This window comes from Emydura macquarii, unplaced genomic scaffold, assembly GCF_026122565.2.
Source record: "Emydura macquarii macquarii isolate MOO-44397 ecotype Brisbane River unplaced genomic scaffold, CSIRO-AGI_Emac_v2 contig_1451, whole genome shotgun sequence".
NCBI lineage: Eukaryota > Metazoa > Chordata > Testudines > Chelidae > Emydura > Emydura macquarii.
In genome coordinates, this window is record NW_027131588.1 from 24,250,702 (window position 1) to 24,278,226 (window position 27,525).

General features: G+C 39.2%; 1 protein-coding gene across 6 annotated transcripts in view; it reads right to left on the reverse strand.

Annotated features, from left to right (window-relative positions):
- Positions 1 to 27,525, reverse strand: part of PCGF3 (polycomb group ring finger 3) — a 63,071-nt gene that overhangs the window by 23,583 nt on the left and 11,963 nt on the right. For 2 of the 6 annotated variants that reach the window (XM_067553383.1, XM_067553378.1), the window contains exons 2-7: positions 19,200 to 19,433; positions 16,206 to 16,277; positions 16,022 to 16,076; positions 9,250 to 9,292; positions 7,451 to 7,604; positions 1,327 to 1,444 (exon numbers count right to left, since the gene is read on the reverse strand). In XM_067553383.1, the coding sequence (XP_067409484.1) occupies positions 1,327 to 1,444; positions 7,451 to 7,456 (124 nt within the window). In that variant the 5' untranslated portion in view covers positions 7,457 to 7,604; positions 9,250 to 9,292; positions 16,022 to 16,076; positions 16,206 to 16,277; positions 19,200 to 19,433. Of the gene's footprint in view, positions 1 to 1,326; positions 1,445 to 7,450; positions 7,605 to 9,249; positions 9,293 to 16,021; positions 16,484 to 19,199; positions 19,434 to 27,525 lie in introns of those variants that run through there. The other 4 variants (XM_067553379.1, XM_067553380.1, XM_067553381.1 and 1 more) reach the window with 4 other exon arrangements.

Below are 27,525 nucleotides of genomic sequence, written 5' to 3' on the forward strand. Positions count from 1 at the left end.
TGGAAAACCTGCCTTATGAGGGGAGACTCAAAGAGCTTGGCTTGTTTAGCCTAACCAAAGGAAGGCTGAGGGGAGCTATGATTGCTCTCTATAAATACATCAGAGGGATAAATACCAGGGAGGGAGAGGAATTACTTAAATTCAGCGCCAATGTGGGACACAAGAACTAATGGATGTAAACTGGCCATAATGAAAGTTTAGACTTGAAATTAGACGCAGGTTTCTAACCAGCAGAGAAGTGAAGTCCTGGAACAGCCTTCCAAGGGGAGCAGTGGGGGCAAAAAACCGAGCTGGCTTCAAAACTGAGCTTGGTTAATTTATGGAGGGGATGGTATGATGGGACAGCCTAGTTTGCAATTGACTGATCTTCAACTACTGGTGGTAGATATGCCAATGGCCTGTGATGGGATGTTAGATGGGGGGGATTCTGAGTTACTATAGAGAATTCTTTCCCGGGTATCTGGCTGGTGAGTCTTGCCCACATGTTCAGGGTATAACTGATCACCATGTTTGGGGTCGGGAAGGAATTTTCCCCCAGGGAAGATTGTCAAAGGCTCTGGGAGTTTTCCACCTTCCTCTGTAGCATGGGGCACAGGTCACTTGCTGGTGGATTCTCTGTACCTTAAAGTCTTTAAATCATGATCTGAGGACTTCAATAATTCAGTGATAGGTCAGGGCTCTATTACAGGAGTGGCTGGGTGAGGTTCTGTGGCCTGTGTTGTGCAGGAGGTCAGACTAGATGATCATATTGGTCCCTTCTAACCTTAGAGTCTCTCGTGACATCTACTGCGGCCCATAACACACCCTTTAGAACCTGGCAGCTGCTGCTGCCCATCTCACTCCAGGGTGAGTTCTAAACAGATATTATAGCCAGAGAATGAGGGTTCTTTTTAACAAAACATCTTAGTTATAATTAAAGTCCTTCTAGCATTTGTCTCAACATTCTGAAGCACCAATTATGAACTAAGTATTTAGTACAATAATTTTAATTACCAATATTGAGTATGTGAAAAAACAGTCTGAATTTTGCTGTTGATACACCCAATTTTTTTTTTTTAAATCAGTGCAAGATTTTTTAAAAATCTACTTCCATTTACTATATATGGTTTCAGCTTTGTGCAATACATATAGTGTTCTTGGGTTTGCTTCTCTTGTTCCCTTCATGAGACAATATAATTTTTGCTTAAAATGTGAAGTGTATAGCAAACTTGCATCGTTTTGTCACAGCCACAATAGATTTTTAAATTTCAACTAAACTGAAGCATCTAGTTTATGAAATAAGCAATATTAATTTTCTTTAACATGTAGAATCATAGTCATACTCACAGGTATGTAAGCATTCTGTTACAGTGGTAGCATCAATAAGGTATCCATTGCAGAGACGACAGGTTATATGGGCATTAATATCCCAGAGCTTAATCTTTCTAGTCAGCATCTTTGGTGTCTACAGAAGAAACACAATTGTTAGCATTTCAGGTATACTGATCTTGTAGCAAGTGTAGAGTAACCTAATTACAATAATTTATATTAGGGAAATGAATGTGTAACTTCAGGTTTGTGCATTTTATGTATGGAATAAGGGTACTAAATAATTTTCAAGGACTTATCTGATACAAATGAGCCATGAAACAATGTAAGATTACAGTATTTTGAGGTTTGAATAATGTGTATAAGAAGGATTGGTAATTACTACATTATATATCTTGATTCCGTAAGCAAGTAGGATGAGCTTGACATTTTAACAGTTTTCCTTCTATGTTATGCCCACATGTTGCATAACAGAGCTGCATGTAAGTAATCCCATTCAAGCCAGTAATTAAACGTATGAAAGTGAGAAGAGTGGACCCTGAAGAAAGTTCACCAGAGCACAATAGTAAAAGGAGTGTGCCTATTTTGGTTAAATTTATCAAGTTGTACTTTGTATTTATAGCCTGTTTTCCCTATCGTTAAAAATTATTTCAAAATTGAAGAAAAGTTGTATAAGAATCAAGTGGCTGTAAAGTAAACTGAAATGGTTTTCCAAAAAGCGAAAACTAGGTTCTCACAAATAAAAAATATGACTTCAAAAATAAAATGAGCTTTGTACCAATAAGGTTACCTCCTATGAAACTCAAGAAATCTGAACTTAATGCTTTTTTCCTTCCAGAGTAAAGGATGTCACAAATACCATAATTAAAGGAAAGGAAAACAGGGATTTTAAAACAGAATAGCTCTTTTCAAACCATTTTTCATGGCATTTCTGACGTCACTGGCAGAGAAAAATAGAAGTCTGCAAAAAGCCATCTAAGGCTTTTAAGAGGATGGTACACGCCCCTGATGATTAACACACACCACTACCTATTTTACAAAGAAACAGGTATGTACTTTTTCCTCTTCTGAAACTGAAAGAAGACTTCTTGAAATGTTAAGAACTCTGCACTTCACCCTTGAATCCATTTTAGGATGACAGATGTCTATCAAGAGCACTTGGAGCCCCTGAGACACACTTATAATTCACTAGCATTACCTTTCACCATAGTGTTATTGATTGTTATTTTTAAAAATACAGGCTATTAGCTTTTGGATACAGAGAACATAATGACACATTTTTCTAAAAACACATACATTTTGTTGCAAAATTCAAATATTTTGTTAAAACATTATGGAAAAACTTTATAAGAAAACAAATAAATGGTTAGGATAATGTTTTTTGTCCAGAATCAGCTTAACAAAGTTGGTGACACTAACGGCTCTCTCACAAACAAGTAGCTCATATCTGAAATCGGACTACAGCACGCAAGGTTACATAGCTTCCATATTCCTTCACGTCCATAAATTTACAGTTAACAAGCAACACATACTGAATTAGATTTAAATGTTGGCGCCTAGAATATTTAAGACACTAAACTTTTCAAAATTTTAATACATGAGCACTGAAATTACACAAAGTATCTCCCCTCTTGTTGTTAGCTGATTCTGCTAGAAAAATGTGACTTTGTTGCTGACTGGATGCAGGTAGTTTGTTAGCCCAGCCAGATATAAAGGAGCAAGGAGTACCTCTGTAGAGAGGACCTAGCTGTGAACTGAGCAGTCCAGAAGGAGGAATATGAGAAGCAACCAAGTCTGATGAAAAAACATAAGCTAAATTCTATGCATCATTTCAGTTCCCTTTATTTAAATAGCAGGCCCAGAAAGGGCCAAGTTATGACCTGTTAAAATCTGTGGGAGCAGTTTTAAGCATGGTAAGAAAGCCACCTGCTTGCACATTCTTGCTGTAAAGCAACATGCATTGGTAGAATAAAATGATGGCACTAAAGTTAAAGCAGGAAGAAAAACTGGTTTTACAATGTGTTACATTCAGCTCCCACAGTGCAGGTGTCACCAATTTGCTTTTCAATAAAATGACTGACAGTGTTTGGTTTGGAAACACAATTTTAGTTTAGTTCATTAAATGTATTCCAAAATAATCTGAGTGAAGAAAGCGTTCTTCAAAGCATATAAGCTTTCCTATCTGAATACAACAAAAAGGTAGTGTTACATTCTTTGCCTTTTTATTCTTTCCCTCTGTTTAATTCAAGTATGTAATTAAACATGATGGGCCAGCAGAAGCCAAGTATTTGCACCAATATGAGGGGTAACAGGACTGAAAAAAATACATTACCCTCTATTTTAAAACACTAAAATACGTTTCACCTCTAGCACTGTAAAAAACATAGTATGTGACATGAGGAAAACTTTAAGTACTTCAAATTCTAAAGGCTAAGACAACAAGTAAAGGTAAAAAAAAAAAAAAAAGTATTATATGGAATTCTGAGGTTTCATACTAAAATAAAACTAGTGACTAGTTGTTAAGGAAGCACCAAAAGTGTGATCAACTTATGTAGTATAACAGATAGGTCAGAACCTATGCCAGGGAATTAGATTACTCCTTTTTCAATATCATTTTCTAGCTTCGTTTCCAAGCAACTGAAAGATTTAGCAGTTCTTACATTGCAAGAGTCTCATTGAAAATATAGCTGAATAGAACATAGCTGTGTTTACAGAACCTAAAGAGGAGAGAGTATTCTGGACTTATTCCTAAAGTGATGTGCAGGAGTTGGTTCAAGTGGTAGCAACTGTTAAACCACTAGATAATGCTGACCACAACAGAATTCGATTCTTTGGAAGCAAAGAATCATACTGTCACAATGATAACCAAACTTTAGAAAAGGGCATTTTTAAATGATTAAGCCAGCCAAATAAGACTAATGCAAGTAAACAAATTCTCAGACTCAACATGCAGCCATACAATAATCAAAGGCACACATATCACTAAACAAAGTGGAAAGGTAAAAACCAGTTTGGTAAAATGGCACGTTTCAAGACGGTGATCAAGCTGAATAGGAGTCATTCAGAATATGGAAATTCAACACTACAAGCCAATAGAAAGTATGAATTACAATAGGTAAAATGTTAGTTAGGAAGGCAAAGACAACATTTAAAGGGCAAACAGCCAAAAGACAGATAAACAAATATGACTAAATATTTGAGTAGGAATCCAACCAAAGAACTGATGGGTCCACAGGAATAGCAAAAAATAAACGGAGTAATTAATAATAAGAATAAGAAGAATACTGGTGAACTCTGAGGCAAAAAAATTTACCTTCTCTAGAGAATGTTGTGGAAACTTCACATAGTAAAGATGAGCTACTATCAAACACCGAAGTATCAACACAAGTGGTGCTAGAACAAACTGATCAATTTGATAGCAAAAGATTACCCCAGGACCAAGTGTTATACATCTACCAAATTTGAAAGAGCTAAAGAATGAAGCAACTGAGATACGAAACAAAAATATGCAACCTCATTAAAATCAGCTATTATACCAGAAGACCAGAGGGTACCAAAGGTTCTACACCTATATCTAAAATAATGCACTAGGGGCAAACCTGGGAATTAGTTTCATTTTAACCAATTGTTCTGGTACAGAAAGGCTTAATTAATAAACCCCAACTGAACATGAAAGTATAAGAACAAATTAGCATGGCTTCTGTAAGGAAGACTACACTTCTCCAATCCATTAGAATTCCTTCAGCATGTTAAACTAGAAAACAACACTGGTTGGCAAACTTTCTCAGAACTTTCAAGGAGTCTGAGTAACTCAAAAAGAGAGTTTTAAAGCAAAGTACTGAGAGAATAAAGCTTAGCTAGAGAATAAAAAGAGTAGGAGTCCTTGGTCAGTTTTCAGCATGGCTAACTGGTAACAGCAGCTTACCCCAAAGTCCTGCACTAGAACCTGTGCCAGATACGTTTGTAAATATTTGGAGGAGGGGTGAGCAGCAAGATGTCAAATTATGAAGATCCCAATTACTTAGATTAGTCAAACCTGAGCCGACTGAGGCTGTACAGAGGGAAAGTAGATATATGGGGAGCATAAAGGTAAATTCAATGTTTATTAACACATATCAATGCCCACTGGAAGGAATAATTCCAACTACCCATATTCAGTAAGCACTTCTAAATGTATTTCAGCATTACCCCACTTTGTGTCACTTGGGGTATGTCTGCACTGCAATCAGGTGGTGTGACTGCAGCTCAGGCAGGCATACCCACACTAGCCTTAATCTGGATAGCACTGCTGAAAGTAGCAGTGAAAACGCAGCAGCACAGACTAGCAATGCAAGGACTTGGCCAATGTTCTGGGTAGGCTTCTAAAGCCCACAGTCGAGCCTGCTCACTCAGCATCACAATGCCTAACTAACTTAGAAGCCTAAGGCCATGTCTACACTACAAGCTGCAGTTGACGCAAGCCACATCAGCATACAGCCGCCAAACTTTCTACGTCGCTTGGGTGCATGCTTACTTGGCTGCCTGCATCAAACATTGCACATAGACAGAAATTCCTGGTGAATATGTAAATTGCAGTGCACCACAGGTAGATATCCCAGTGTGCCACACATCGCTGTTCACAACACCTTTAGGAAATGTTTGCAACTTGTTGTGAGATAGAAATGGCTTGCCCAGGGATCTCTTAGAGCTAAGGGTCGAGTTCCCAGCATGCAACCTTCTCCATTCCACAATGCCATCCCTATCCCATAATTTTCACACCACTTGTTTAAAAAAATCCCACAAACCCATGCAGCATCATGGGGTTTGCACAACTCTGCACTATTCTCATGAACACTGCACATACAAGAGAATTATGCATCCTGTATTTGCAGACCTGCAGAAAGTACCACAACAACAGGGGACACGAGGATTTCTCCATGAACAGCCTGCTGAGAGAGACAGCAAAAGGCAATTCAAGGTTGTTGGTGGAATTTGCAGAGCAGCTGCAGGCTGTGAAGCACTGCTTCTGGGATTAAGAAACAAACACTGAATGGTGTTAGCTCATCATAATACAGGTATGGGACAATGAGCAGTGGCTGCAGAACTTTAAGATGCAAAAGGCCACATTCCGGAATCTGCGTGCAGAGCTCGCCCCAGCCCTCCAGCACACAGACACCAGAATGAGAGCTGCATTGACAGTGGAGAAGCAAGTGGCTCTCTCATCCTAGAAGCTTGCAACACTGGACTGCTTCCAGTCCATGGAAAATCATTTTGGACTTCAAAAATTCAGTAGAGTTCTCTGGGCCAGGAACTTGGGACGCTGTTAGAGTTGTGTAGTGCTTGTTGTACATTCATAAATATGGCTTGCGGTTTTCCTGAAACTATGAACTCTATGGTGCTTTCTGTGTATTTACAAGTACTGTACTGCATGGTTTGACTAACTTTGCATTCTGCAATATTTGTTGTGAACTAAAAAAGATAATCAAAGTATCCAGAAATAGAACTTTCTGAGTGTGGTGAAAAGTGCAGAAAATCAATGTACCCACCCCCCCACCCCAAAAAAAGAAAGAAAGAAACTCCCCATCCCGCCCCCCAAACACACAGGCAATGTTATACAAACTTCTAAAATAAATCAAGGTGATAAAAATTTAAAATTAGAAGGACAAACAATTTTGTCCATTTGAGTGCACAATGTAGTCTGTTGTGGCTACACATACACCAGTCTATGGTTTCCACAGGTCACTATGTGAAACTGCAGTTTTCCTTTTTGTTTGTAATAAATAAAAAGCACTAATACAGAGGCTAAGCAACCTGCCAATTATTTAATATTACAAGAAGCCAAAACGCAATACATATAATTCACGCCTACAAAGCAGTGGGAAATCAAATACCAAGACATCATATCAGCCTATTTAGGCAGTGTTTGAACTGAATTTTTTACCTTTTGGACTTCTCTCCAACTGCAGTAAATACTAGAAAAATCTTAAAGTTGCTTAGCCAAATCAAAGTATTAAATTAACAACTCTCTATGATTAATTAATGTAGTGTGGCCACACTAGGTACACAGTCACATTACAAAGACGACGGGCAGCATATGATTCAACTGAAAGTCAGACACTAGCTTTGTCAAGAAATTAAAGTAGGATGAGGACGTAAATTTTACCTTCATGAAAGATCACCTAGGTTGAAGACTTCACGCATCCAACCCTTAGAGAAAATCAAAATCACAGGCCCCAAACTCAGACTTTCAAGGTCCAGAGACTGAACTGCAAGCACACTAGACTGCATTTAAGACATTTTAATTGTCGTTGTGGGTTCTGGATGGGAGAAACACACACATACACACTCCGCTTAAGGAATTTTAAACAATAGTCCACAACAGCAGAGATTCCCAGATAGACCAAATAATACATAACATTTTGTCAAAGATTTTCTTAATCTAGTGAATATTGAGGGTTGGACTTGAAAAGTTTTATTCTTAACCTAGCAAAGGAGCAAGTGACATGAGAGTTAACATGTGTTAGTATTGCAATGCAGGTCCGTGGACTATGACATTAAGATATTCTGGACTCTGCACTACCTTTTTCTAACTTCAATAATGATTAAATCTTTGTAAATTCCAGGATATACTTAAAATTAATCTGAGTCCAAGTTCAAAGAGGGAGCACACGAAGCCTGAAACACAGGTTAGTCGTTGGCAGAACTGAGCTCTGGTGAGCCAGTCTTTCAAGTAAGTGGGTACTTGAAGATCTTGACAATGGAACTGAATAGCAAGTGATGTCAACAGCTGGACAGTCACTGCTAACCCAAACGGAAGCACTTTATAACGAGACAGTCACTGTTCAATCTGAACCAAAGGTACATACTTGTGGCTACTGTGGAGAAATGTGAAACCTCCCAAGGTTTAAGAATTCTGAACTAATCCTGACAGAAGATTACAGCTGTTACTTTGGAAAAGATTGCTGAGCTCACACTGCACGAACATTGGTTGAAAGTGCTTTCTTTTTGTGCATAAGGAAAAAAGCCCATTCTTGTGACGTTCTCCAAAATCTGGTTCTATTGTTCTGAACTGTAGGAAGTACACTCTCCCTCAGTTTGAGAGTGATCCCTGAAACGGATGGGAAAACAGTGGGGTGATGAAGAAGCATAAATTTAAATTGGAGGGGACTGCCATCTCTAGAATCTGTGAAACTAAATTTAGAAGTGATAATATACCAAAGCTGGGGAGGAAAAGGAAAGGCAGTCCTTAAGAGATGCCAGATGGATCATGCAGGCCAAACTGGAAGCAAGGAGCAATACCACGCTCCCTATCAAGATGCCTAAGTTACTGCTTTGATAGAAGCTGTGGCTGGAACCAAGGCAGTTGAAGATAGTATTGATTAGGATATGATTTAATCGCCGAATCACTGGAACTGTTTTACAGTGCTTTGTGTGTCTGATACCCCAAGTAATCCACTTGGGGTGACTAACAAGGGTATTTGGCGTACAGTCAAATCCTAAAAGAAGAAAATCCTTGATTGGAGGGAGAGGCAGGATGTTAAGCAGCAGTGCAGGTTCCCCTGTGGTTTCCCAGAGTATTGTTCTGTCTCAACACTAAAGAAGTCAAGATCATCAAACCGAAGGTCAAGCAGTTTATTCTGAACCTCTTATAGCTAGCTGAAGATTTTAAGTGGTGACCATAATGAGACTTATTCTTTCTGGTGAGATTGAAAGCCCTCTGTTCAGATATGCAAAGAGACTCCAGCACTGAAAATAGCATTTTCTTTTTCAGCGTGGACTACAGAAGTGCTGCCAAGAACTTTTGAGGACCCGTTTTGGTGTAGTGGAAGTTCAGTTTGGAGCCCCTTCATATTTTCTGGGACTTGAATAAAGGACAAGCAAATGGACCCCTCTTGAAGGAATGGCCTTGTCCCCAATTGTATACAGTCTAGTCAGGAATATTTTGGGCTACATGAGGCATACCTCTTAAAACTGCATTTCTTTTCAGAGTCTGCCATCCAGAGACCTGAAAAGACAGAAAAATAATCTGAAAGTTAAACACTAGCGTTGCCAGAAATCCAACCACCACTACGAAAAAGATTTAACCTATCAATTTACTTAATACTAATCTTAGGCCTGGTCTACACTACAGAGTTTTGTTGTCTGCTGTTTATGTCTACAAGTTTGCACAAATATTTCCAAAATGAAAAACTCCCTATTACATTTATACATACACTATATTGAACACTTTCACAACTTAAGTGCCATAAAAGGAAAAATGTTGTCTCCATTATTTTCAGCAAGGGAATAAAGTCATCACGTTAATGTTTTAGTTTGACAAAAAGACAAGATTTTTATTATGCTAACTTCACACAGAAAACACTCAAATATTATAAAGACAAACAACGCCTCTTCAGTCTCCTTCCTTAGGTTATGTCTACGCTTAAAATGCTACAGTATGCTGCTGTAGCACTTCAGTGTAGACACTTACTACAGCATCAGGTGGGATTCTTCCATCGCTCAGTAAATCCACCTCCCCAAGAGGCACAGAGCTAGATTAACAAAAGTATTCTTCTGTTGACTTAGTGCTATGTATACGGAGGCTTAGGTCAGCTAAGCTATGATGTTCAGGGGTATGGATTTTTTTATGCACCGAGTGACATGGTTGGGTCAATGTAATTTTCTGCTGTAGACCAGCTCTTAGAAACTGAAGAAATAGCAACAGTAAGGTATGATTAACCAACACCATTGCATTACATCAGAGTCAGGATGTAATGTAACGGAACAATCTACTGACAATCCCTGTCGGAGCTCCTCTGCTGACTGCATTGAGAGAGGAATTCACCACTGCAGTACCAAAAGCAGCTTAGATTACTCAGAGTAAGTGACATGAGATGTTCTTGTGCTGAAATCAACAACTTGGGGTTTTAAACTGAGGGAGTCCCTGGACACATCTGTATACAAGAGTAGGAACCCAAGAGTAGGATTCTGTTATAACAGGTAAAATTTGATAATATAATCCATTCCCCCAGCAAAAAAATCAAAACCAAAACCAACCAAAACCATCAAGATTAATGCTGGCAATAACATTACAATATTGTGGCTATAAAAATGGAGTTAGTGTTACAAATAGTATAGTGGTGTATTCTTAATGCACGTGGAAAATACAGGGGAAAGCTGATGGCTGCTCGTGGTGTATTTTTAATGCGTGAAAGCATTTCTCAGCAGCTCTCACCATTGTTGCCTGCTCTTTCACTAGTAGCAACATATGGGTAGTTCCAGTATTATTAGTGTTAAATATTTAGGTGATAGGAGTGTCCAGAGACCTCCTGAAGGATCAACTGCCCTCATTATGTTCAACACCATACAAGAGACTAGAATGCCCTGTGACTGGGACTAATCTTCATGGTCAAAGCACTTTATAGGAGCTGGCGGTGTAGGATCTTCATGCTCTGGGCATGACTAGTCAGTGATGTACCTGGTCTACACTTAAAATTTATACTATGTCAGTGGGGGTGGAATAGTTTTTCCAGCACAGCTATGCTGATTTAAGCCCTAGTGTAGATGTACTTCATACCATTATAAGAGCACTTTTGCTAGTATATCTTATGGTCTTCACTGAACTAGCGTAAACTATGCCAGCAGAAGCAATTTTATGCCATTATAAACTGCAGCTACACTAGGAGGATTTGCCTGTATAGCTATACTGCTATAGCACTGCCAGCAAAACTTTTCTAGTGTAAACAAGTCCCTGGAGAGAAAAGAGTGAAATCGACCAGTATTAAGATTGGCTGCTAGTGACTGGGCAAGTGTACTTTTGAACATGTACAATAACTTAAAATATGAACATTGTGACTTGGTCCTAAAAATTTAGGACAAAAAATCCATATTAACAGAGTGACAGCCTTCTCAGGAGCAGGCACAGGATGGGACTGAATTCCCAAAGGAGCTATGAACCACCACACCTCCCAAATGCTAGGCATACTTTGACCTTGCTTTTACCAACATAAACATAGCACAGAGTACATAAAACGTGTGTATAAACCAATGCCAAGAAAAACTGAAGTGTACACACACGTTTTCCTCATAGGGAGAAGTTAAGGGAAAACAAAGTGAACCACACATGACTGATGTTAGTCACGCTGCTCAGTGAACTACTGGAAGGTGCTCAGATATTACAGTGATGAGAGCAGTGTAACAGCTTGTATAGAATAGAATATGTACACTTGATTTCACAAAGCTGTTGGCATTAAAAGAAAGTGAAAATTCTGCTTCAACAACAAATATTACATTACATATTCTAGTGAGTCAACCAGACATCTTGATATGTGTGGAGGATTCAAACTAGACGATAAACCCTGCCTAACCCTCTTACCTGACCTGTAGCCCTACTTGAATACCTGTTTCTCTTTGGCTGCATTCATGAACCAAAGTGGCCTAATCTAAGGCAAGGCTGATTAAGCTTTAGAAACAGACATTGCCTGCCCTGGCAGTGAGCTTCATTGATCCTACGGATTATCAGTTTTTCAGTCCAAAAAAAGCTCTCTTCAGACTTTACAGCTCTTTCACCTGATTCAATAATTACCAGTTCATGCTAGCTAGACAGGAGATGCCTGCAAATTCCTGATTCCACTAAGATGATGCTTTTCTGAATCCTCTCTCATTATAAATATGCATATCAGCTTAACTGAAGTGTAATATCACTGCTGAAGAGATCATAATCCACCCTTAAAGCATGATGTAACTGGAGGGCAGTATTGCATTGTCATGAGGTCATAGACATGCAGCATGAAAACCCAAAACTTTTATATCATTTTCATCAACTGGACTGCCGTATACAAGTAAACAAGACAAGTACACCAAGTTAAGCCATTACAATACCACCACTCACTGTTTTTCAGTCTTGAAAGCAAAATTATATGTCATTTCACCAACACTCTTTAAAAAGCTCCACATAGTGCACGCGTGCGCGCACACCCCCTGATGTGTTGGAGACATTTTCACAGTATTTATATCTATTTTGGATAATTTTCTTCCTTTGAACACCATCATTTAAACCCAGGTTGTACGGGATGAACAAAACGGGTTGTGCATCATAAAGTCAACCCATGCCCCACTTCCTCACTCTGCTAACTGCTGAAGGAATTTCAAAAGGCAGGCTCACGCCCAACTGCTAGAGCCCGAAAATCAAGGGGAAATTTAACTAATTACACTGTCACACAATAAGTACTAATGCTTGGCAGCTCTACAAAATCTTTCCATCCAAAGATATCAACATGCTTTGGGATCATTAGTTGACCTCCGATACACCTGGGGAATAACAATATCCCCTATTTTGTTGATCACAGTTCTCTATGCAGCAGGGTTGACCGATTTAAATCGAAGTGATTTAAATCACCAAGCAGGAAACCCTTATTTAAATAATCGATTTTAATAATGTTTGTATTTATACTTTTGTTATCTTCTTAAAGGTTGATTTCATTGGTTGGTAACCATTAAAACGTGATTTCCAACTAATTATACCATTAACACTAAATGAGGTGCTTCTTTTTGCTAGCCAGGAGAATAAACAAACATGTATAGATGTAGTGTAAGCAATTTATATAGGTTAATTCACATTCATTCAGATTCTTAATTCTACATTTTTATAATGTTAGAAAATGGTGAATGATGCATTTCTTTTTTCCTAAATGAATTTTTTTTTCACTTGTGATTTCTGTCCAGCTCTATTTGGATGGAAATTCAAATTCAATTACAAATGCTTTATGCATTTTTAATTAAATAAAACTATCTTAAATGTGCTGGATATACAAGAAAAGTTTATTAAGACATGTTTTGCATTTAAAACTGATTTTATTAAACAACCTAAGTATTTATGCACAGTTAGAGAAATGAACTGATTGTTTCTGGTCACCATGTCCTTCAGGATTTTAAAACTAGTAGATCTCATCCTCTCACCCCTAATTTGTATTCATAGACGGGAGCAGGAAAACATGCTTTCCTGTTTTAATTCCCATTGAATGAAGCAGTCATTGAACTTAACTAGATGAATAAAATGAAATGAAGAAAATAAGCCGTGCACCTGCAGAAGAGGCTAATGCTGTCAAAAGCTGGTTTGGCATATCAACCAACACTGGCTTCAGGAGCTTGCCAGTGACTTCACCTAGTTTAGTGGTCTGACTTTCTTTAAAAAGTGATAGCAAATATGTACTGCTTAATTTGTTTAATTTAAATGATTTAAATAGACTCAATTTAGGCCTGAGCATAAGTCGCCAATTTCAAGATTAATTTTAAAAAGTTGTTGTACTAGCTCTCTACTTTAAATAATAAAAATCTGATAAACAAGTATGAAGGAAGTCATTTGTTTTTATCCATGCTGCTATCCAGTACTACAACTGTGTAAAGTAATGTGGAGAACGAAAAAGCAGTCTATTACACACAACATAAAACAAACTCAAGGAAGAAAGGACAGGGAAAACAGAAGTTGATTTGGTTGCTTTGGTTTAAAACAAGTTTTGTTTGTTTTCAGAGGTTTTTGCATTATTGGTTTTAATTGTTTTGGCCACAAACCTGCAAAACAATTTGCCAACCATTTAAAAGAGAATAATACGTTCAAATATGGCTCCAGCTATATAATTTTCACAGAGGTATTTATGAAGTTTAAGAGTTTAAAAAAAAAGTTTTCCATTAAAACTTTTACAGTACTAATAGAAAAAGGGTAACAAATTTCTTCCTGAAATATTTGCAACTTAAATATTAAAAGCATTGTGCTACCAAGAGTAAAACTAAGTAGAAATAAGAGAATAATTTTTATTGTCCATGTGGAATGAAACTCAAGAAGTATATCACTTAAATAGCAATAACTGAATTTGATATTTAAAATTCTCTTTTAGTAAGCCTAGTTGTTATTAGCAGCACAGGCATGGTCATTTATTAAATTATATGATTCAGTGTGATTAATTCTGCATAAAGGTGTTGAATACGGTATGGAAGCTTATATAAATATATATGATGGTAGCCTTTTTATTTTTTAAATCTAAAAAATGTGAGTAATACTACTGATAACTCAATTTTCCTCTCTGCAGGAAAATAACAGCAGGAAAATAATAGCTCCAGTAGAGGTCACCAGTCCACCAACTTTATAAAGCAGGCATATAAATTAATATATTAATTTTCAGCAGGTTGAGGGAAGGAAGAGACTAAAAGACCTGTCATGCAAGCCCACGTGCATGCTCTTCTTACTCAGCGAAAAACACAGCTTCATACCAGGGGCCTGAGAGCTGCCAAACACAAAAGCAGCATATAATGATTTTAAAAGATGGATGCACTGCTGCATTTTGACAGTATTTAAAACAATTACCGCACCAACAAAACCCTCCATTATCAGAGCTACAGAGAAACTGTCCACCACTCATTTTGTTTGTCAGGGAATCTCCCTCTCTCTCAACACTGAACGGCTAAATGATTAAGCCAAAAAGCTGGTCATATGAGGATTGGTCCTCAGGTGAGTATTAAGTGATCTGAAGTTAAAGAAGTAATAGATACCTTACTATAACAATCCATTTCAAAGCAAAACCACCTGTCTTCTCTGGCTCATTTACATCAGTGATTGTTTCTTTTCTTCCAGGAAAAGTCTGAAGTAATGACCATGCCCAGTGATGGATTTTCACATGGCTGACGGATCCAGGAAATTGTTCATTAAGCCTGTTTGACAGAAACAGCTTAACACAAGCTGCACTTCTCCCCCACCCAAGGCCAAGACTGAAAGAACACCGGGATATAGGTCACTGAATGCAGCCCTAAAGCAATCAGAAACGGTCTCTCTCTCTAGAAAGCTACCCACTTCTCAAGGGCTTGAGGACAGTCTTCAGGGCAGGGACAGTCTTATCTGTATTTGTACAGTGCCCGCAAAACAGTCCCTAGGACTTCAAACCCCATCATAATATAAGTATTTACACACTACCCTCACCTTCAGCCTCCTGCCCGTCAGCACTGGAAGGGTGTGGGTGTCCAATATTGTCAAGTACAGGCAAGCAAGTACATACTTCATTTACAAGTCAGAGGAGAGCAGAGCTGAGGAAATATACACAGACAGTCTAGCCCAGTGACAGAGGCTCTTGAGACACAAGTGGCTCTTTAATGTGTCTCCTGCAGATCTTTGCAGCACATATTAAAACACTGAATATATAGTAAATGAAACAATGAACTGGGTAATGCTGATCATTAATTTGGCTCCTGAACCACTGAGGCCTGAGTATCACTGGTCTAACCTTAATTTAAAGGAGTTTCTTCTAATAACTATCACATTTGTAGCATGAAGTAAATGGTCTGCAGGTTCTCTCACACCAAACTTAAGTGAAAAGGATTAAGACAGTTTAGGGTTTGTGAACAGGATCAAAGTGCTCCACAAAGATTTAAGATAAATACTCATTCCATAGAATCCTCATTTGGGACCCCAGGCACTGAGACCCCACAAGAGGGGGAGGGTCTCCGAGACCGGGGTCCAGTTTGACCCCAAACATCTACACTGCAATTTTATAGCCCCACAACCCAAGCCTGAGTCAGCTGACCCAGGGGCTTTTACTGCAATATAGACATGACCTTAGCTAGTACTATTCCAATTAAGCAGAAGTAATTTTTCATTATCAATGAGCTACACCGATTCCTCTGAAATGTCTCAGGGATCGCCTGTCTTCTGTACGGTAATGTGAATCCAGCCCAACAAGCTATACTCTAATAAGTGAAATAAACCTACCCCAGTTTCTCTGCTATTAGAGTTTCCATCCAATTTAAGCCCTGGGTCTCCTCATCTGAAAACATTCACAAAGAGTATTCCAAAATCAGTCTTAAGTTCTCTCCACTAAAAAGAGGACAGAAGATGACACAAAAAATGTTTAAATTTCCACATACAACTCTTAACATCAACATATGTCCCTTACCACAGCACAGAAAGACAGGAAAGTGAAGTCCCAGGCCACCTCTGAAGTTTCATTAGCGTGCCTTCACATGCACTAAAAGCCAGAAGTATTTTTCAAGTTAGCCAGGATCTTTAATATTATCCCGCCAATAAAAAACCATTTTGAATCTGGTGCAAAAACAGACACCTGTTCCCTGAAGAAGCATGTTTAAAACTCTAACACAGATGCTTTTTAAATATATATATTTTCACAATTACTTTAGGGAGGACTTCAGTGCCTGAGGCAGATTATTGATTTCTTCCTAGTACTGTGTAATAGATAAAGTTCACACCTTTGGTGAACTCTAGTGACATAAAAGAGTACATTGTCTATTTCCTAATGAGACCAGAAATAACGTGCATAGCAGCACAACTCTTAACATGTTCTTAAGAGGAAAAGCGGAAGGTGGGAATATGAAGACATCCGGAAAATAAATTTGCATTCAAAGCTTTAGATTTTAGAGTGTTCTTCACTCAATACTGCAGAATTTTCTTTTTTAAAAAGACACATCATTTAAACACATTTCTTGGCTGATGGACAACAAAATAAAATCATTAAGATAGTCGGTAGAAACTTTTATCTGATATCTAAACAGTACTACTGTAACAAGATGGTTGGCCAAGATTTTAGAAAACTGGTAAAGTTAGGCTCCTAAACTAGTATTATTTTAAGGGGCCACAGGGATTTGGGTGCCTAAACTCCTTTGAATATCCAAAGCAAGGGCCCATAATTAGACAGGTCATAAGTGGCCTGAATTATTATGAGTGCTGAGAACCCAACAGCTCCCTGTTGAGTTCAATAATTTTGTAGTAAAATGGTTTGTAAGTAGTCGGTGCCATGTAATTAAGTCTTAAAAGGGCTTCCTGAGTAACTGCTTCCAAGCCATGTTTCAAACTGGCAATATTTACTATTTTATACAAGTTAAAACAACAAACATATAAACATATTTCATGCTACTCTATGTTCTGTAGGCAATTCAGAAATGGTCAAAAATCAGAAAACCCTCGGGGGGTATATTTTTACTAGATTCTTCACACAGATGAACCAATGTAACTTTCATTAAGTAAAATAAAATACGTATAACAGGTCTGATCTTCAGCAACAGGCTATTTGAAATGGTCAAGGTATTAAATTCCTAAACATAGGTTTTAAAAAAAATCTGACAGACTTTCGTAGTAACAGCAGCAGTCAGGTAAGATAAAACAAAGAACAAACAGATGGTAGGAGCACATCACTTCCTTGTAAACCTCCTGTGAGATTTACTGAGAGATCAGATACACATATTTTATTAATTTATATCTACTACTAAGTCAACACCAGGTTTTACTCACGACTGTGGCTTAGCATGCTCAAGAGGCCAGATCTAGTGCAGGCTGCATTTTCATCTACTTTGAACAGACTTATGATTCAGAGGTTTAGGTGATATTTCAGTTTACTCCTGTAATCCTAGCTGTCAAGACTGTTTAAAGAAAGTCATAGCTAGGCTTACTGATGTTTGACAAGTTTTCTAGTGTATCACCTACGAAGAATGTATTTGTAGATTGAGAAACAAGACAAAATTGGAATTATTAGTTAGACACTGGACTTAAGTACTTCCTATGTCTTCACAGCAAGATATGGTGTGTTACTATTGACATTTAAAGAGCACACCTTTTTTTACCCACTGAGGATACAACCTTAGATGCTACAGTTATAGACACTGTATTAAACTAACAGATTACTCCTTTATTGCCTTGTATTTTTAGAGTTGCTGAGCACCAACAGCTCGCAATCAGGCACTCTATTACACAACTGATTATTTAACATCTATGTATGTGTTTTAAAGCTGCAGCAGCAGCAGCAAATACGGTGACTTAACACTTCTAATAGTTCCACTGACCAATTTTGAGGGGTGAAGATTTCTATTTCCTCCATGCACTGCAGCAGGAGCTTGAAACTAGCTGGCAGCATAAAACCAATCCAGATTTGGGCAAATTCTGGAGCTAAATTAAGGTGGTAATTTTCCACCAGTCATTTGACCAGTACAATTTGCTACCAAAAACCTCAATAATTCTGTCAGCACTGCATCTCATTCCAGCCAAACCACTGCTCCAAACAAGAAAAGAAATGTGTAACTGACATATCAAGATAGGCTTTGTACTAGCTATGGTGCAGTAGAACCAGGAAATCATGTTCAAATGTAACTTTTACTGACTTGCGATTGTCCTATCCACTTCACTACTAAATGAATAAGGCCTCATACCCTCCTGAGCGGGCACACAACTGGGAATAGAACAGCTCTCTAATATGGCAGATCTAAGGCCCAGGCACCTTGGACACAAAGGGTATGTCTACACAGCGTTTTGGAGCGAGCAGGAGCAAGCCTCCCAGCCTAGGTGGATAGACTCTGTTTAGCACAGCTCACACTGGTGCTCTAAAAATAGCTGCAGAGTCAGCACTTTGAAGTTGCAGCTGGGGCTGGAGCTCAGGTTCTGAAGCCCAGAGAATAGAGTGAGCTTCAGCATCTGGAGCACAACTTCAGAGCTATAGCTATACAACTATTTTTAGAGCAGCAGCGCAAGCCCCACTAGTCTGAGTCTGCCAGCCTGGGCTGGGAGGCTCATTCCCACTCGCTACACAATGCCGTGTAGACAATGTCCCTATGGGGAAAAAAAAAAAAGTTGACCCAACTTTAGTTATCTGTCATCCTGTTTAAAATGGGGCTATTCGTGCATATACGACGTACTCTTATGGCACATTACACAGTAGAATCTCCTAGTGCGTGATCCACAAATGATAACAGCTTACTCCTTTAGCCAGCATTTGTGCTAGTAGCAGCGCTGGAGGTTCAGGGCTCCAACTCTGCTGATTCAGGAGGCATTTGCACATAATTCAATTTGTTTCATTTTTACGTTTTTAAAACAGACTAGTAAGTTACATACAGACAGTGATAAAAGTTTAAGATAGGAAGTTAGGACATAATAGAATAAAACTTACTTGTTTAACTGCAATTCACTAACCACCAGCCACCCACCACACGTTTATGAATTATGAGCATCTCTAATTTGCCCATGCTATTTTTTCCACAGGACCCCTGCAGCATTCAGTGGACAGGATGGATGATGCTCAGGGAATAAATCAGGGTTGTGTAGTGAAGCAGGCTGTTGTCTGTAGAACTTCTATCTCATTTGTTGTAGAAGTTGGAAAGTGTGTAGCAAATGAGACAGGGGACTGCAGAAAGAGAAAGGATGGTCATAGGGTTAAAGCAGTTGAATACAACTCAGAACAACTGGGTCCTACCCGTCTCTCTCATAGCCCTTTTACATGATGCTGGACAATGCACTTGACCTTTGTTTCAGTTTCCCCATCGGTAAAGTGCTCTGAAAATATATGTTAAGTCTCATTGTTTCAGGGCAACTGAACCTGTTTTTCCCTGGCATGGTTCAGAAAGGGCACTCCCGGCTCCCACCCATCACCTCTCTTGGGTGAAGACCACTGTTTTATATGCTCCTGACCAGGGATTTTAAGACTGCACAGCTCTCTGCCTTATACTGTGATATCCCTAGCAAGGTACACTACCTAAAAAAAGGCTAGCATCTGTGCTTTGCTTTCTCTCCAAAGGTTATGACCAGTGTATTGCCTGCAGTTATAAATTATCACACAGCTCCTGCTAAGAAAGAACATTCATTCTTAAGGTAAAAGCATTACAGAGAAAACATTTTAAAAAACAAACAAACAACACAATACAATAAGAGTTCCTGCACACATGCTAAAAAGGTTACCAAAGGTCACCCCCAGGTTTAGGCTCCTTTCTTTTGGAAACCACAGAGATCTGAGGTTCAGAATTTGCATTATTCAATCCTGCACCAGTGACCAATTTAACCATCTACTACCTCACCATCTAGAAACATTCATCAGCGGAAACCTGAGGTTCAGAAGTATTGCACTTAATTGGAATACTGACTTTCAGTTCTGGTAGGTCAATAGATTGCAGACCTTAGGATCACATAATCTTGGATGGTGGGGTGGGAGGAAAGGTATTTTAGGGGGTTCTTTTAAAGCTATTTAAAGTCTATATTACTACTAAGTTCACCTCTCTCTGCATGTAGAGTTGTGTTTATGGGACTAGAGCCATCTGGCCTTTTCAGGAAGAAGGAATTTAAAAGAATATCTTTTTTAAAAGATGTTTTTTAAAAAAACCTACAAAATGTCAGTAAAGCGTGATATCATAATTGATGGTTTATAAATTGCATAGTCTTTTGGAATGACTGTATTTCATTTCTGTCCATTTCATTCTGAAATGAGGTGGAACAAGCAGAAAGTCAGACAGAAGTTATTTCAGCTCCCTTCACCGAGGTAATACAATGGTCATTTATTAGTGAGGTTGGCAGCCTAAAATGCTTAAATTCTCTGCTACTTTGATATCCAAATAGGAGCACCTGCCTTAAGTGCTTTTTGCACTCAGCTCAGCCAGGTGACCATCTCCTCATTATAATGTGGACCTCAACCACAGTTATTCATGCCTCTGTCACCTTCAGACTGAATCACAGCAATCTGCTTGTGTGGATACAGAGCCAATGTAGGTTTTGCACTTTTTCACACAAAAAAAAAAACACACCAAAATCAATAGGCACATAAAGTTTAGAAATATATTTCAGCTTGCCAATACTGTAAAAACTTGTGGCTTGTGATTTTCAAGAATCATATATTTATGCTTGTTGGTTATAAATGGACACACACGACTGCAATATTTGGTGTCTAAAGTGCAATGTCAATCCTACATGTGCAAACTGGCTATGGCAAGTTAACTCAAATACCACAAGTCCCTAAAGCAGAGTTAGAGAGACCACTTCTGAAGTTATTGTTTCCACAAGTGATGTCAACAGCTTTCCACAGTTTAATTGATCAGAGCTTAGCTAGTAGGTTGTAAATAAATGTCTACTGTCAGTATAAAATGCAGTCAAACTTACTAGCTTTTAAAAATGCTTATTAGGACATAACTCCTTCATTGAAAGATATAACATTACTCATTCTGACCACTAGAGTCATAATTTACTTATTTCTCACTTCTCCATTCTTATTTTCATGTGTTTTATTTTTGACAATTCTATCAGTGTTCACAGGCCCCACCCAGCCTCTTACAAATGATTAAGAATAGTTTATAATCTACCATTACTCTTTCCACACGAAAAGACATCCCCTGACAAGTTAGAGTTTACAGTCAGTCATGGAGTGCAATAAGCCCCCTTCTTACAAGTTTGTAGAACATTAACACCTTCAAGAATTTATGCTTTAATGAAAATAACCATAAATTCTGAGAACAAAGACCAAAATTAGGACAGTTTTACTGTTCACAAGGTTTGTGAGGATGGAATCATGGTCCCATCAAACAAGACACTAAGGTACATCTACACTGACGGTGGCAAAATCGCCTCCGTCAGATCGACCTCTCTAGATCAATTGAGCAGTCAGTGAAGACCCGCTTAGTCGATCCAGAAGTCGATGCTGGTAAACCAACCCCTCAAGTGGCATAGCACTGTGTCGATGGGAACACAGTTCCTGTCAGCGCACTGCAGTGAAGACAACGTGCAGAAGGGAAGCACAGCAGTCGACGGGAGTTACGCAAGCTACTTTGTGTAGCTTGCGTAACTCTTGTTGACTGCCGCCGAATCGTCAGGTAAGTGTAGACCAGAGCTAATACTTATTAACTCGTTGAGTAGAGAATTCCAAATATGAAATTAAGTGTCACTTGAAGTTTCCCTCAGTTTTCTAAAAAGGGATTTGATTGTAGGTGCTCCAAATTCCTAAAAATAACATCACAGAGTTCTCTTACAGTGCTTTTCATCAGTAGAGCTCAAAGTGATTTATATATATTATAATAAATAGCAAAAGTATTAGAGACTCAAGTTTTCAATTTTAAACTAAAATTAAAATAGAGAAAATAGTTAGCGAAACATGCTTTGCATTTAAAAGTAACTGATTTATTAAACAATGAGTATTTTCTGTGAATTTAATGAACTGAACTGATTGTTTCTGGTTACCATGTCCTCCAAGACAGAGGCGTAGCCAGAATGGATTTTTCTGGCAGGGCCTGTGCTTGACATGGGTGGGCACAAGCCTTGTGACACAAGCAACAGAGGCTGATAAAAACGTGCGATGAATTGCTTAAAATCTGATTGGGTGGGCCTGCTTTCAAAGCGAGTGGGCCATGGCCCACCCAGGCCTACCCGTAGCTACGTCACTGGTTCAAGGTATTAGAACACCAAATCCTATTTTTTTACATTGATTTTATCCACCCTGCATAACCATCATATGTTAAGCTCTCTCTGCATTCAAAACCCCATGCAATTAAGCATGTATAGAACGTGGAAATGGAAATTTGGCCCGCCCACCTCCTCCACTGGAACGCTGGATTCTTTCCTTCCGAAAATTCTGATTGTGCCCCTGCCCTTCACTAAACAAGTGCTCCAATTCTGACAGAATATCACTGCTGTGCCACCACCTACATTGCTTTATGTCACTCTGCTCTTACCCCTATTTCGGCTGAGAGAACAAGGTCACGTGTGTGTCTAGATGTACTGCAGCTGCCTGGGAAAACTACAATAGGACCTAAGAACATAAGAATCCATACTGAATCAAATCAATGGCCCACCAAGCTCAGTATCTCATCTTCCTACAGTGACCAATGCCACTTGCTTTGGAGGTAGTGAACAGAACAGGACAATCAAGTTATCCACCTGTCACCCAGACCCAGTTTCTGGCAGTCAGAAGTTTTCGGACACCCACAGCATGGTGTTGCATTCCTGACCATCTTAGCTAATAGCCATTGATGGACCTATCCTCCATGAACTTATCTAATTATTTTCTGAATCCAGTTATATTTTTGGCCTTCACAATATTCCATGGCAATGAGTTCCACAGGTTGAACAAGCACTATGTGAAGAAGAACTTTGTTTTGTTTGTTTTAAGCTTGCTGACTATTAATTGCATTGGCTGACCCCTGGCTCTTGTGTTACGTGAAAAGGTAAATAAGACTTCTTTATTCACTTTGACACCATTCACAATTTTATAGAGCTTCATAGACCATACCGCCCCTGTGCCGGGGCCACACACCTCACACGAGTGCCCCTGCCGGCATGGCTCTGCACCTGCTCTCTCCCAGCTTTGCTCTACTTGTGGTGACCTCTGCTGATAGTTAAAGGTCTCAAGCAGATTTTCAATGACTCAGCCCTGCAGGTGTACAAACAAAACAGACCTCTTCTGGGGCACAAGTTCAACGGGCCTCTCACGGCACCCTCTGTGATGTCTCGCTCCATAGGCTTGACACTGGGCTCAGTTCTCAATGCGTCTAACAAGGCCCTGTCACAGTGCCCTGATTCACCTCAGCCCCTCTTGGGTTAGCTTCCAAACTGTCCCTCAGTCCCTCCTGGGCTAACTTCTAATGGTACTTGCTTTATTATGGAGCAGTGCCCCAGAGCCTCTCCCTAGTGACTCTTTGCTCTGTAGCAAGCCTTCCTGATCCCAGCTCTCCATCGGAGTCTCTAGTTCGGATCAATCCCCTTTCCAGGGGGAACACAGTTGAATTAAACGCTGACCCTCTCCAGTGTGTTCTGCCCTATTCTCTGGAATCAGGCCACTCCACCTGGGGGCTGGACACAGACCCACCCACTACTCCAGATCCCAACCCAGGGAACCTTTAAGTAGCAGCCACTGGCTGCTTCCCTTTAACTACTTGCTGCTGTGTCTCCCTGGGCCACTTCCCTTCTTAGCCCCAGCACTTTCAACTTCACCCTTACCTCAGGGCTGAAGTCTTGCTTGAGTCCCAGTCATTAGCCAAAAGTATCTTCCTTACTCTCCTGACTCGATCCAGCAACTAATCTGCTCTGTCCAGCAGCTCCTTTTGTATGAGCCAGCTGGGCTCTGCTTAGCTGCTTCCCCGAAGCCTCTCTATGCAGCCTGAAGGGCCAACCTCTACTGCTCTTTCCCGGGGTAGGATAGTGAGGCCTTCAGCCACGGGCTTCAAGGGGCCTGATCCACTCCATCACAGCCCCTTAGCCATGTGTCTTTTCTAAACTTAACAGTCCCCGTTTTTAAATCTCTCCTCATATGGAAGTTGTTCCATATCCTTAGGCATTTTTGTTGCCCTTCTCCGTACCTTTTCCATTTTCCAATATATTTTCTGAGATGGGAGACCAGAACTGCATGCAGTATGCAAGGTGTGGGCGTACCATAGACTTACATAGTAGCATTATGATATTTACTGTCTCATCTATCAGTTTCCTAATGTTCCTAATATTTTGTTAGCTTTTTTGACTGCTACTGCACATTAAGCAGATGTTTGCAGAGAACTATTCATGACAACTCAAATATTGCTTTCTTGAGTGCTAACAGCTAATTTAGACCTGTAATTTAGTTTGTTGATGCTAAAGCCTCAAATCTTTCTAACCCGTTAGTAATCTTATCCAAATAAATGTCTCGGGGAAACTTTTTTTTCCCATTAACCAATCCCATTGTATTCTTCTCTAAATACAGTCTAGCTCATTAATAAGTGATCAAAATCATTGCTGGAGGCATCAGGCTTTTGAGGAAAAAAAAGACTACTCATTTTCATACACTAACCCAAATTACGGTAAGTATTCTGGCAAAGAGTTACAGAAAGAATTTGTAATATACTAGGAGAAAATGTTACAACTGATTCTTTGTTGGGAATTAAAAGCCACAAATTAGCAGTCATTAAAAAGACACTTGGATTCAATTCAGATCATACTCCTGTGTAAGAACATGTATCACAAGGAGATGGAGATTCTTAACTTTCAGTTATTAAAGAATGGTTTAAAGAACCCACATGCTATTATCACATGGAGGACAACGTCCTTTCAAAATCATCAAGACATCAGCTATACTTACTACAAAATATCTGTACTTAAATGAGTTTGCAATCAACTCACTGGACTAAGGGCTTCTCTACTCTGCCCCACAGTTCAGAAAACAGCAGTGTGAATAGCAGTGCCCACCAAAGTGCTGCGCTCTAATTCCCCCATGTGGACACCTGAGAGGGAGCTAAAAGGTTCCTAGCTTGGGTTAAAGCAATCCTCTGGAGTGAAGGCAGTGCCACTTACATGTATAATGAAAACATTCAGCGTTACACCGGATAAGAAAAGACATTGTTTTAAAGAGGAATGTTTCTGCATCAGGATTTAAGCCAGCCACTAACTCAAAAGGATCAGGAAGTAACTATCCTTATGGGCAGATTATTACAGTTATGGGGTTTTCTTGCACCTTCTTCTGAAGCATATGATACTGACCACTGATAGAGATGAAGTAATTGACTAGATGGACCTCTGATCTTGTATGTCAATTGCTATGTTCCTAAATACTGGATGGGAGGGGGAGAAGAATTGTCAAACAGCAATCAAGTGAAATAAATACTGCCAGACTTCGAGTGGCAGGTATTGAAAAATTCAGACCCTAGCCATGAGTCTATTAGAACAGACACACATGAAAAACAGGTGATGGCCATTGGAAGGCAATACTGTGATGAGATGCCAACCACAACCAGGACTGTTAAAAGCAGAACAGTGCTGGAAATTGATTGATTGCACCTATTTTATTTGTAACTTCTTATTTTTACTGGGATGTTAAAAGTTTTATTAAACAAAGCCCAAATTAAAGCATTACAGTCATTCAACTCTAGCTGAACTCGAGGCTTCAGTTGAAAGTCTGAATATCTGTATGGGTGTGTCACTGAAAGTCTCAAACAATGACCAAAGTCTTCGTGTTCCTTGATCTTTCTGAGCCAGGGACAACTGTCTCCTATTACTTGGCAAGTCAGAAGGTGAGAAAGGTCATTCTGTGGAAATGCTCCATAAAAATGCTTGCAACTGCAAGAAAAAACCCCAAATCCCTTCCTAGGTTTAATATTTAGACATTTGAGTCAAGGGACACCCTTCATTCAGACTTGCATGAAGTGAATTCATCAAAGAGCCTTACAGAGTTCCATGGAAAATGAGCCTTCCATAAATTCCTCAAATCAGCAGCTCTTGAAACCCACAGGATGGTGACTGTGACAACATACAGAAGTACTACCCTCCCATCTTTCCCCTACTCTGCCCAGCATTTTGCTCTTTCAGAGATAAACTGAAGCAGCCATGAGAACATTGATTGTATAGTTTGTTGATCTCGTTTAACACCTATATCTAGGGCCTTGGAAAGCAGCAGTTCAGGTTTCTGCCTCTTGTGAGTTAACAACTTTGGAGGACCAGGATAGTTATCAAACTCCAACAAAAAAGGAAAGTTACAATCTGATGTTCTGCTTTGTTTACTTACATAACTAAATTGCTTTTTAATATGGATTTTTTTAATCCCAAAATTATCTTTGATCATGAAAGTATTAACAGGCCTCCCAATAACGGATTTGCAGCTCCTCTTTAAGCATTCTCCACATTTAAGTCTTATACAGTTTCATACGTGCTCTGAACCTGGGGCCATGAAACAAAGTTTGAAAGATTAGCCTTTAAGTTTCCAAAACTTTAAAGAACTATCCAGCTAAAGAGTCAAAACAGATTCATTATTAGAGTGTAAGCACTGAGGCAGGAACTCTTACTGTATGTATACACAGCTTCTAACAAAGGGGCTCTCTCCTCAATTGGGCCTTCTGGTGCTGCTGCAGATATAGTATAGCCAAAACAGAGTGTGCACTTAAATATGCTATTGCACCCCAAGACACAAAACTCTCTCATTGCCCAACAGAACATACAACTTTTCAGAGACAACAAGTGAATTCGTCTGGTTACCTGGAAGTTTCCTTTCTTGATGTAATAAGACCCAGAGATACAGTCACAATGAGTACTTAAGTCTGTTCGCAGCTTAGGGAGGGAACCAGACCTGCCAGTCATTGGAAGCAGGAAAATGCTCAGCACCCTAAAGCTCCCTCCAGTTGCCACCTAGCACCTCTCTTCTCCGCATTTAAAGGTAGAACAAACATTGCAAACAAGTTGGATTTATCAGCAGAAAACTAGTCACTTGTTTTACTTGGCTACTGAGTGTTTGAAAATGTATCCAGAGTAACAAATCTTCCTTTGAGGACTTTTTACTTTGATGAAGAAGGGATTTTGTACTCCTAGTAAAGGAGACTATACAATTCTGTGAGTACCAGACCTCTTTTAGCCTATACATAGTATATAGTCTTTAATTTCCAATAAACATCACCAAGTCTGCAGAGATACTGTATGCTTAGAAAATATTCTTAAATTTACTGTCAGTGTCATAACATTAGTGTTAAGAGAATTCCTCTTTGTAAACTAAAATGACGTATCATAATTTC